General features: G+C 40.4%; 1 protein-coding gene across 1 annotated transcript in view; it reads left to right on the top strand.

Moving 5' to 3' along the window:
* Atp10b (ATPase phospholipid transporting 10B (putative)) overlaps positions 1-12,492 on the top strand; it is a 100,397-nt gene extending 87,905 nt beyond the window's left edge. The window contains exons 19-22 of the mRNA XM_028777718.1: positions 492-572; positions 1,926-2,030; positions 6,557-6,744; positions 12,006-12,492. Coding sequence (XP_028633551.1) covers positions 492-572; positions 1,926-2,030; positions 6,557-6,744; positions 12,006-12,492 — 861 coding nt within the window. The remainder of the gene's footprint in view (positions 1-491; positions 573-1,925; positions 2,031-6,556; positions 6,745-12,005) is intronic.
* The last annotated feature ends 572 nt before the right edge of the window (positions 12,493-13,064 follow it).

Below are 13,064 nucleotides of genomic sequence, written 5' to 3'. Positions count from 1 at the left end.
GTGTGTGTGTGTGTGTGTGTGTGTGTGTGTGTGTGTGTGTGTGTGTGACCTTTTCCTCAAGGGTGAAGAGCAGGTACAAGATGAGAAATATTGTCTCTAAAAGGGTTGATCTCTGACTTTGGGGAATATTGATCCTGGTCGTTGAATGACCTCTCCATTGCAGATGGCACTTAGTGACTTCAGAACTAGTGATGGAGCTAATGTATGGTGTTGATAGCGGCATTGACGGTACTTCCTAGATACCAAAGCACATTTGCATTTAGTGCACATGAATTCCATATTTTATGAGAAAAGAAAGCAGTTCTCAGAGAAGATTCATAATTTCCACAAAATTATATGTATGTCACAGAGATAGAACTTTATTCTTTTGTAGCTAAGACGACAGGTATGCAAAGTATCATATTGTCAAACCCAGTCACACACAAAGAAGATACTTGCAAACACCAGAGGCTTGTCGGGATGCTGAGTTACTTATGTGCTCTTACTTCCAGTGCTACAACCTGTCGACATTCTGGGTTTCCATGGCTGATGCGTTCTACCAGAGCCTCATCTGCTTCTTTATCCCTTACCTGGTAAGTCATATAGTCTCACCCTAGACATATAAGTCATGTGTGAAACTGGCCTTAGCTATACAAAATCAAGATTAATAGTGTCTTTTTTTAGGTACATCATGGCAGAGACTGCAAATTACTAGCTGATTACATCCAACCCAATGTGTTTGAGAAGATAGAACAATTTGTGCAAAGCTTCACTTCTGATAGCTCTTGAGAAACCAAATATTGTCATCACACTTGATTATTATCCCTTGTGGGAAAACAGTTCAGAGTTGACTCATGGCCCTGCTTAGATAAGGGATTGTATTGTCAGAGACCATGTTGTCTGACTTCCTCTGCTCTCTCATCTTACTGTGGCAGCCCCTTCTCTGTGCATCCTAGTGTCCTATACTATCACCATGAAATTATATCACATCTGTAATTCCTCTGCCTTCTGAAGTGACTATAAAGGTGCCCAGCCTCCCAAAAGGAGGAGGCACCTTTGAACAAGATCCATCCTATGCTTCTTAACCTCTATAGTTCCTGCCCTAGAGCTGAAAGCATTTATTTTAGTTAAGGTACCTATTGCTGTGATAAAATACCATGACCAAAATTAACCTGAAGAAGAAAAGGTTTATTCAGCTTGACAGTTCTACATCACAGTCCATCATTGAGGGAAGTCGGGCAGGAACTTGAGGCAGAAACCTAAAGGCGTGAACTGAAGCTGAGGCCACAGAGGAATGCTGCTCACTGGCTCGCTCTTCATTGCTTGATCAGCTTGCTTTCTTATAGCACCCAGTACCACCTGCCCAGGAGTAGCACCCTCCCACACCAAGCATTAATCAAGTCATTTTCTCAATTAAATTCTCTCTTCCAAGATATGTCTAGATTCATGTCAAGTTCACAAAAACCATCACACTGGCCACTCCTAGACTTGGCCTCTGTCTAGACAATCATTTCCCTTATCATACTCCAGTCTCAGCTGATAAAACCACATCTGTGCTCCCAGGGTGTCTAGTCCTTACAGCACTCTCTCCTCCTCTCAAAGTACACCACCACCTGCCCTGCCTAAAAGACCACAAACTCCGTGACGGTAGACACGCATACCCTCGGCAATTATGTCATGCCTGGGAAATGCTCAAGAAAGCCTTTATGCGCCATTCCACCATGCTTTTCCACTTTTACTAAAGCAAGCAAGTTCCTAAGAAATTTAATAGCATCTACACATTCTTACCTTTCAAATTCCTTGAATAAACCCCTTCTTTCCCCCTCTCTTCACCACGTTCCCTCCCCTCCCTTGACTCCTGGCTTCATTGTATTGAATGCTAGCCTTAAAAGTGGGCATGCCCAGATATGCCTACTTGACAGTGCCTGTTTGTTCTTCCTCCATAGACCTACCGAGGTTCAGACATAGATGTCTTTACTTTTGGAACACCAATCAACACCATCTCCCTCACCACTATCCTCTTGCACCAGGCAATGGAAATGAAGACATGGGTAAGGATCCCACAGAACATTCAGCTTAAAACTTGTATTCTTGTTCATTAACTACACTCAGGTTTCTGAGTTCTTTTACAATATATAGCTGATCTAGCTCAATAAATTGATTAGTTTCTCACTGAGCCCTTGTACAGCAGTGGAATTGGCATTGTTGGCCTCAGTATCCAGCCATGCTGACAACACTAACAAACATAAAGCAATGAGACAGTTGCAAAACCAGAGAGATGCTGATGAAAAATTCAGGAGCACTGCAGAGCTAGGAAAGGCTAACCTGAGTACAGCTGAGGCTGTGTACACAGAACTATTACCCATTTAACCACATATCAAGCATTCGCAACTATCATATTTTGGTATCTTAAATCATAAAAGACAGGGTGAGGAGGTGATTCAGTAAGGTGAGGGCCTGAGTTTGATACCCAGTACCCACATTAAAGCCAGATATGGTGGTGTACCTCTAATCCCAAGAAAATCGAGATAGGAAGATCTTTGCAGCAAATGGTTGACTAGCTGGTCCAACAGGATCAGTGATCCTCATGTTCAATGAAAGACCCTGTCCCAAAAAAATAAGATGGAGTTTGAGGAAAACAGACACCAAAATCAACCTCTAGCATAGATAGATAGATAGATAGATAGATAGATAGATAGATAGATAGATAGCAACAGAGGGGGGGGAGGAGAGAGCACTCTCACTGAGTTTCCCTAATCAATAACTCTAAAGAGCTCAACCTGGAACCAGGCTGCCTTTCACAGTCCTTCAAGAGGGGAGTCTGTATCTTTTATAGAGGAGAAATCTAAAGCCTCATTTATTGATAGTCCAAGTATGTTTACCCTACAAAATAAGCTATGGAAAATATGCTATTGACAAGCTCCTGGGGTATAGTTACATCAGAAACACTGAGTGAAGGACAACTTTGATTTTAGTAACTGAGCCTAGCTTGGGAAACTTTTAAAACTCCCCAAAATGAAAAAAATAGCATTGAAATTGAAGGGACAATCTGTGGAACTCATTCTAGATAAGACAGCATGGGAAAAGAAAGAAACGGAGGGAGGGAAAGGCAGAGAGACAAAGACAGGGAGCGGGGAGAGAAACTACCAAATTGGGAAGTAAAATTGAAAACTCACCTGGAATGACACACAAGTAATAAAAGTTATGGAAATGTGGTTGGAAAACAATGGCTCAGTGTCCACGCCAAAAGAGTCACGAGGTGGAAAGAAGGGGAAAGGGGTAAATAAGCAATATTTGAAGAACTAAACATTCAGAATTAAAATTAGTTAAAATAGATCTGGCTACACCACTTAAATGTGAATAGTAAAACTGTACAAGACCAAAAAAAGGCACGGAGATGGTCTCAAAATCTGCTAGTGATTAGGGGCCATTCCAGTGTAATTCCTACTGGAGCTTGCTCAGACGACCAGTAGTTAGTGAAACTAAAACAAAAGCTGCTCAAAAACAATGGCTTAATTCTAATCAAAGACCTGAGGGGGAAGTAACTGAAGTAATTCTGTGTGTACATGGCCCATTAGTGGATATAATTAACCCTTATTTATTTTGCTTTATTAAATTAATGGCATTTTCAAATTATGAGGTTTATCATTCAGTTTTTTTAAAAAAAGATTATTTAATTTGTCAAGAATACTCAAAAAACAATAAGTAAGTGATTTCAAAAAAATAGAAATGTTTAACTGTGCATTTCTTCCATGAGAATCCTGAATTTTAAGTATGTTTAACCTCAGCTTAATCACTAAATAGCACATGAAGTAAAAAAGAAAATCATGATGAACCTCTTGCTGAGTGACTAACAGACCATGACAGGGTTTTCTTTAAGAGAGTGGCTGCTGGTAGGTCAAAAAAACAATCAGTATGAGGATAAATGTGAGTTCCCCAGAACTCCAGTGAAACTACACTTGAGCAAAGCTGACTGGGGGCAGGGGGTATGCAAAAACCACAACAGGGATGGTGGCGGTGGTGGTGGTGGTCATTGTCATGTTCAAGCTTAAAAGTTACTAAAACATAGTCAAAATCAACTCAAAAAATAAAGACAGCTAAATCCTGTCCCCCAAAACACCAGCTCCAGAGTTATTATAAAGTGAGTTTGGCCAAACTTAGCATACCATTTCTATCACTATTTTTCTTTCATGGACTAGAAAAGTAAGAAAAGAGATTTGTCTTAGACTACTTATGTTACTGTAACAAAATATCTGTTTACAAACAAAATTTGAAAAAAAAAAAGGTAGAACTTTCAGTTTTCTGGAAGGCTGGAAGTCCAAGATGAAGGCACAGACAACTAACATTAAGGACAGGAAGTTGGAAGGGACTACGTTCTAACTCCTCCATTTCCAAGATGACTTACTTTTGGGGAACAGAGCCAAAACTGGATGCTGAGTTCTTATATTATAATGGCAGAATGGTCTCCCTCCTGCCTCTTTTATAAATCCATTCTTTGTCCAGAGCTCTTGTGACTCAATCACTTTCCCAAAACATCCTACCTCTTCTGGTCACACGTAGGGCCTTAGGTGCCAAGAGCTCTGAAGGAACACCTTCATTCAAATGACAGCTATACTTATTCCATGGCTAGAGTGATTCTGAAGCCACGTGACCACAGGCAGTCCAAGGATTAAGAGAAAAAAAATCATGCAACTAAAACATTCTGTTTTGGTAAAACTTCTCAGCAGTATGTTGAATGTGAAGAAGTACAACTTTCTTAGCCTATTAGCTGTGATTCCTTGGGAGGTTGGATGACCCTTTCAGAAGGGTCGCCTAAGACCATTGGAAAACACAGATATTTACATTATGAATCATGAGAGTATCAAAATTATACATATGAAGTAACAACTAAAATAATTTTATGGTTAAGGGTCACCACAACATGAGAAAATGTATTAAAAGGTCACAGCATTAGGAAGGTTAAGAACCAGTGCTCTAGAAGGTAATTTTTAAAACAATTGAAAGATTTTAAAGTACCCACAGGTTATGAAAGAATTTTACTCCTAAGTACGCACCCTACAAATAACAGTAATAAAGAATCTTACATGTGTGTAAGGAAACATACAAAAATGTTTGCTGCAGCATTGTTTTTAATTTTATATATGTATATTGTGTGTGTATATATGTTTGTGTGTATGTATATATATGTATATATACACATAGATACACATACATATACATATAGACATTCATACATACATACATACATACATACATACATATAAAGAGCCTAAATGTATATATATCAATGATAAAATTCCCAGTGATATTTTTGTACAATCAAACAGTAGTCCCATCTTAGCAATAAGATGTATTAAGCTTACATCTCTGTTTTTATTTTATTTTATGGGGGTACCAATACCATACATGTAGGTTAAAAGCTGTATTTCAAATGTTGAACTTAGATCTTTTCCTGAGCTGGCAGCATGTGGTGAGATAGTCTCCCTAGGCATCTGCTGAACTAAGCCGGCAGGCTCCGCTCAGCCTTGTAATCAGAATGACAAACAACCCATTCTCTGTGCTACACTGCGAGGCTGGGTGCTCAGAGGGTCAGGTATAGTCAGAAGCATTTGTAACATACACTATTTTCTACTTACAACAGGTTTATAAGGCAGAACTCTGCCGTGAGTCAGGAAGCTTCTATAGTTAAAATGAACAAGCTAGAAATATAACAGCTGTGTGCACATGGCCCTCAAGTAGATGTTGAGTGAAAGAAAATGCAGAGTTATTTTAAGTCTGCCTGGGGCTCATAACAAATGCTGTAGATAATGGAGTTTAAACAGGAAAAAAGTTACATATTAACCATTCTTGAGGTTAAAAGTCCAAAGTCAGCATCCTGGCCCAGGAATTACCTGGGGGAAAGTCTTCATCCCGGGTTGTAGACAGCTGTCTTTTTTCACACATCTGTGGAAGAAAAAGAAAGAGAGGTATCTTTTCTTTTGTGTCTCTTCTTAAAGAGACCACTAAGTCCACTAATGGGGGGGGGGGCTCCTAAAATACCTCCGAAAATCTCATATTCAAATACTATCAATTGAAAACTAGAACTTTGTTATCTAGATTGGGAAGTAGGCACAAATACTCAATCCATAAGCAAAAGGGATTCCTATAGATGATGATGTAAGAATTTATCCACAAACACAGGTGTGCCAACATGTTCAAAACTTTCCTAAAAATGATGAACACTGACATTTAAGGTCAAGAATAAAGAAAGGCAGGCCATTTACCAAGAGATATGTTGTTACCTTAATTTTATCTTTGCATGCTTGAAATGTTCATCTCAAGCTCTACTCTCTAGGATGCTTGTCTGCATTACATTTTTTTCTTCAACAGAATTTTCCAAGTGGAGTCAGTTTTTACAACCCAGCTAGGCAGAGCTTGATCCATTATCTGCTCATTATCTGCTCATTTTGTGAGTGTTTGATATGTGTGTACCTCTTAAAAATGGTTTAAAACAAAGGTTAACTAAACTGTGTGCATTTGGCTGCTCCATAACCTAATATTATAACCTCCAACAGGATCTTCTTTGTCCCTTCCACAGACTGTCCTCCATGGCCTTGTCCTCCTCGGCAGTTTCTTGATGTACTTCGTGGTTTCCCTAATATACGATGCCACTTGTGTCACCTGCAACAGCCCCACCAATCCCTACTGGGTGATGGAAAGGCAGCTCTCAGACCCCACATTCTACCTCATCTGCCTCCTCACACCAGTTGTGGCTCTTCTACCAAGGTTTGAGCTCTTGGGCAATGTCCTTTAAAATTCCCAGTCACCCCTAAGTTCGCATACCACAAGTATATTAGATTCTGTGAAGAAATTCCTGGCAAAATCAACTTAAGGATAGAGGGCTTTGTTTCAGCTCACAGCTTGAAGGTAAAGCCTATCATGGAGCCTGTCACATTGCAACCATGCTCAGAAAGTAGCGAGACACGACTACTGGTTCTCAGCTTACTTTTTCTGCATAGCCCAGGACCCCAGCCCACATCAAAGGTGTCTCTTCCCTCCTCTATTCAACCTTTCTAGAAACACACACACAGATATACCCAGATGTGTGTTTCCATAAAGCTTCTAAATCAGTCAAGTTCACCGGTGCCTTGAGATTGTTGTTCAGAGACGAGGTGCTAGGATAAAAGAACAGTAAGCCAGAGGGTAAAATAATATCGACTCGGCTCCCAGGTCAGCCATAGAGAAGCAAAATGCCCTCCACTGTGATATATGTAATGTGAGAGTGATTGTTTTACCTCCCTGGCTTATAAATTTTGTTGTGTGGTAAGGGAGCTTTTTTTTTTCAAGCTCTGTAATCTTTTTCTATTAGTCAGGGAGTCTTGCACGTCAGTGCCTGTAGGAAAGCAGCTGTCCCGGCAAGCCACATGCAGCGCACACATGGAGACAAGGAACTTCCTGTCATCGCAGGAAAAACATGTGAAGCAGAACTTCAGATTTCTCTCAGAAATTTATAATTTTTTTTTCACGAAGTACCCAACATTTTATTATCACTTAAGTTTAAAACACATGTATAATATTTTAAAAGGCTCTGTTTTCCCGATAAATCATTCATACTTGCATATTATTTCCTGACACTTCCCACCTAAAATCGTCTACTTTCACATTTCCCAAGAAAATCCCAGCAATAACAGTGCTTCTTGCTGTGGAGCTCATGTTTGATACACACTGTATAGCCTCACAGCTAGAAAGAAGTTCATAAGCCCAGTGTTCCTCATTAGAAAAAATGATTGGAGCCAGAGTCTTACTAGGCTACAGCAGCAGCTTAAGATAGACCACTGAAACATGTGCAAGGACTGTTGGCACACATGGAGAGAACAGATGTGCATCAGGTTGATGGCTTGCTGAACAGACGAGGGATGAGTTAGGAAAACGTCAGCAAGTATGTACTTGCTAGTGACAAGGGTACACAGCCCAAAGCTTTGCTTACGTTTTCACCACAAAGCTGAATTCTCATTCAATTCTATTTACTAAGGTCAAAGGGATTCCTTCTGATAATGAAGGGATTATTTTAATAGTTGTAAGGACTCCTGACTTACAACTTTGGTGTAATTCTTGTTTGTTTATATAAATCCACACGATAGAATGTTTGCTGTAGAAAACTGTTCCTGGCTTAAAGTTGAAAGTCGCATTACTCATGATGGGAATTGATCTTCTTCGTCAATCTTACGAAAATAGATCACTAACCTTAGTCTAGTTTATCCACCCAGGTCAAAAGGACATTACAAATTCCCTTCAACTAGAGCATAGATGTATACAAACTATTTTACAGATTTAAAACCAAAATAACATACCAAGCATAAGCCCTAGTGCATATCCTCTTAATCCTTTTAATTAGTTGTAGCAAATTCTAACAGTCTTCGGGCCTTCTGCTCTTGACTTTTTTTTAAGGTTGTATTTATGTATATATTTATATTCCTAATATAATATATATTATATGTATACGTAACATATATATTATATGTATATGTAAATGTAATATATAACATATTATATGTATATGTGATATATAACATATATATGTAATGTGTATATTATATGTATATGTAATATATAACATATATATATATATATATATATATATATATATATATATTATATGTATATATAACAACATGTAATGAAAATGAGGCCATGAACATGAAAGAGAACAAGAAAGGATATATGGGACAGTTTGAGGGAGGAAAGACAGGGGAAATTATATACTCTCAAAAAATAAAGGAAATAATTCTGACCTAGAATATAGGTCAGATGAGCCGGAGAAGTGGTTCAACATGACCTATGCTTAGAATCTCTTCCAACTTCTCTTTCCTTTACAACTCACACCCTAGATACAGTGAGTGGCGAGCCTTCATCCCAGGTTCTCTGGTTTTCTACTTTTATATTTTCTCCATGGATACAAAGCTCATTTCTGAACTGAAAATTCTTTCACAGATGCTTCGCAACACAGGCCACTCACTGATTCCAGCTACATTTCTCTGGCTCGTTCATCAACTGCACACAGTCTTACAAAAGCAGAGAGAGGGCATCTATTACTTTACTCATGGTTCACCCTCCAAAACTAGTCTCTCCAGAGTTCCCTTCAGCGAATGCCAGGGCCCAGTTTGTCCTCTAGCCATTATCATTGGCATCCCTTAGGGCTACACATCCTTAGATTACACAGCAACAAGTCTACACTTCTACCTGTGGTATCTTTCTCAGATGCATCTGCAATTTTCATTTCCAAAGCTTCCACCATAAACAGGCTACTTCCCTGACACACCAAATTATACAATTTGTCTCCTCTTGGTTCTTTTCTCACTATCTATTATTAATTTATTAAAGTCTGCTCTAGTCATGTGTTTGTCAGTCAACAAAAATTTCCCTAGGCCTTCATAATAAAATACAAAAAATGTAAATCACAGCCCAAAGTCCTTGCCGGCTCTAGTTATCCTCTTCCTGTCTAGATCTGTCACTCTCACACTTCAGCTAGTTTGCCTCTGTGTGTTAAACCCTACTCCACCCCTGGGTTTGACTGTACAAAAACCTCAGTCCTCTGCCCCAGCACATCTTCGAGGATGATCTTCAGATGAGACCAAGTATCTAAGCCATCTCTCTATCAGCAACTGCTCTCTTATGCAACAGGAAAGTAGGCGTTCTCTCTTGTCCAAAGCTTGATCCTATAGGACCTGACGGCTGTGGGAACTTAACACATATTTGTTGACTTGAGGGTGGTGGAGAAAGACAGTGTCCTGGGGGAGAGATTTAGACTAGAGAAACTTCAGTCTCCAGACAAGAAATCCAATCTTTCCTGAAGCATATGCTTGGCCCCTATTTACTTGCTGGTGACATCTACTACAGTCTTGAGAAAACCCTTGGCCCCTATGGATTCACCAAGCAACTTTGAATCACAATAATGAAAGACTCTCTCTTAAGAGGCTTTCAATTAACATTCTAAGTATCCTCCAGGCCAGGTGGGCTGCTTCTTAGATAATACTTGGAAAAGGGATTGTGGGTGGACTTTGACACAAGACAACATGTACTTATTCTCACCCTTCCACTTGGATAAATTTGGATTCAGAAGATGAATTTAGAATCTCCCACAGGCTACATGCAGCTTGGCAGGAAGAAGACAAGTCAGGGTGAGCTACAGAGGTCTCAGACCTTTTCAGGAGACCTTGGCAATCTCGACTCAGCACCTAGGGGTGTCAATTTCCTTACTGGGCAAAGACTAATTATAGAAGTAAAGTTCCATAAAAAATACTGGTAGAGTAAACTAGAGACTACTCTGTAGATCAGAGTACTTGGGTCTGACCATAACTTGATATCAGACAAACTGCTGTATTAGTTTCCACATTTGTATACAAAGGGAATCAAAAGTATAGTTATGCATTGTAGAGACACACGAAGAAATGAAAACCACAGCATCAGACAATTTCATTATAGTACAAACGTCACAAATATGCTCACATAAGTTGGCAGTGTCCCCAGGTGATGGAAGCATGTGTCCCCTATCATGAACAGAGCCTCATGGTCCTCAACTGTACCAAGCATGTGGATTTTTTGAGAGAACTGAGTCAGTACTCAGGAAAGCACTTCATGAAGTCCTGATACAGAATAGGCATTAACTGTTATGTGTTGCTGGTATTATCATGCGTCTTCTGCACCACCAGAGGCAGCCACCATTAGCTTTGAGAGGGGTCACTCAGAATCCAATAAAGATGATCTCTGGAGAGTTAAATTCTAAGACCTCTTTCAATGCTGAAATTTTAAGAAGTCAACAACTGTTAAGGAAAGTATCAGCTCAGGATCCCCAAGAACAAGTTCTCAGCACAAAGGAGACTTGTTTGCCTCACAGGGACAGAGGGCAGGGAATAAGAGACAAAGACAGGAAATTGAGAGTGAGGGAGAAGAGGAAGGAAACAAGGGTAGGAGGGAATATTTGTCCTGGAGTGGGACAAGGGACTGCCTCTGGATAGAAAGGAAACAGACTTGGTGCATAGGAAAATGGTGGTTTATAAACATACAAGGGGAAACTCTATGTTATGATGGGATATTTAATTTTAATCAGGCATGTTAATTAGACGAACCAAAGGAAGCTTTTGATTGCTAGACTTCAATACTTTGATAGCTGGACCTTGGTAATCAGTCTCAGAGGGAGGAAGTGGCCAAATAAGAGAACAGACCTTGGTGACTAGCTTCAGGAATGTAATCTAATGAGTTTTAGCAAGGCGGAGGGAATGTTCAAGAAGGGCAAGTCCTGCCAGAGTCATGCTCACCATGCTCCAGCTGGCCAGAATCCCTCTGAAAGGCTACGAAAGTCATTGAAGGAAGACTTTAGACTCCGATAGTATGCAAAGACAAAGAGCATTTATTCTGCAGAAACTATCAGCATCCAGGGTCAGCCATTCTCTAAAATGGTGACCCCCAGACAAAGGCGGGCAGACCTTCTTATAGGGAACTAGGGGAATTCTTTAGAAGGATTAGGTAATCTCTAATGTGATTGGTAGGGGCGTAAGCAGTGACCTTAGTATAACTTTGATTAGTTACAATGTTAGTTCTTCTATATTGAGAGAGTGGGTTAGGTAATCTAAAATTGCATTGTGCTGGGGAGGTCCCAGGGATCAGCTTCTGATTAACTTGTGCTAGGTGGTCAGTGGTCTGCATTTCTACGTCACGAATGTTTAACTATAGGATAAGATAGGTCTGTCCACCACAGATGACCCATCCTGGGATAAGATAGTTTCCCATTTCTGTGCTTATCCCCAGGCTATTCTTTAGGAAAGGGTTTTATAACGGTATTTTGGATTTTATTGTCTGTTTCTGGAGCTGGTGTCTTATGGCCTAGTTTTGGGGACTTATGGTCTATTCCTGGAGCTGGTAGCTTATGGCTTTCTTTGTCAAAATCAGACCTGGTCCTTAAGTAGAGACAAATGGGATTTATGTTGCCCTTTTACCTTTAACAACAATTCAAAAACTGACCCTTTTTCTCCCCTTTTACTTCCTACTAGGTATTTTCTCCTATCTCTAGAAGGGACATATGGGAAGTCTCTAATCTCAAAAGCTCAGAAAATTGACAAGCTACCCACAGACAAAAGAAACCTTGAAATCCAGAACTGGAGAAGCAAACAGAGGCCTGCCCCTGCCTCTGCTTCTGCTGCAGCTCCTGCTGCTGGCACTGTCCACACTCAGCCCCCGTGCCATCCAGTACCACCTGAAGCACAGCAGGACTTTGGAGCTAGTACCTCAAAGAGCTCTAGCCCTCCCAGACAGAAGTGTGTCGAAGACTGGGTTCTCCAGTGTCCGAGATGCAGCAGAGAGCATTCTAGGGATGACACATGCTCAGGAGATACCTTGGCTAAACTTTCCTCTGGGGAATGTCTTCTGGACCCAAACAGGACAGTGGCTAACACGGCCTATTCCAGGGGTCAGAAGGATGTGTCTCGACACTCAAGCAAAGGCAGCCATCGCAGATCTCAGAGTTCACTGACCATATGAGGGGCTACAGAAATCAGAGATGGATACAAACTCAGAAGAGACCACCCAATCACTGAGCAAGTGACCCAGTCCCCTTTCCTCTCTGTAGATGAATGACTGACAGTTTTATCAATTTTCCTCACCAGGGCTGACTACCTTCAGGAAATACTGGTCCCAACAGGTTTGAGAAAAACTTGACTGTCAAGCCAGTTGACTCTGGCTTTATTCCTACTTCCAAGAAGCACATCTTGAAAATGATAGTCTGGATGCAGATATGATTTTGTTGCATTGTGTTCTCATAGCCCATGCATGTCCTTATGCCCTTCTAAGTAAAGCCTATGACCCAATACAACTGGGTAGTAAGTATCCACGACTCCAACCAGTATTATAGACCTTGGGAATATATCAGAAAGTGGAAGTTACTAGGTTTGTCAAACCATCACTTCACCCCAAGAGTTCCTTTCAAAAGAGACCTGCACACACAAGGACTTCATCACAAGATCGCTACAACACCATCTCTTCCATGCACAGAGTTGGGTCTGCTTCTTTCATCTACTCCATTGGTTCTCAACCTTCCTAATAATATAACCCTT

This window comes from Grammomys surdaster, unplaced genomic scaffold, assembly GCF_004785775.1.
Source record: "Grammomys surdaster isolate TR1022 unplaced genomic scaffold, NIH_TR_1.0 313, whole genome shotgun sequence".
NCBI lineage: Eukaryota > Metazoa > Chordata > Mammalia > Rodentia > Muridae > Grammomys > Grammomys surdaster.
This window is presented reverse-complemented; position numbering and strand designations above follow the sequence as displayed.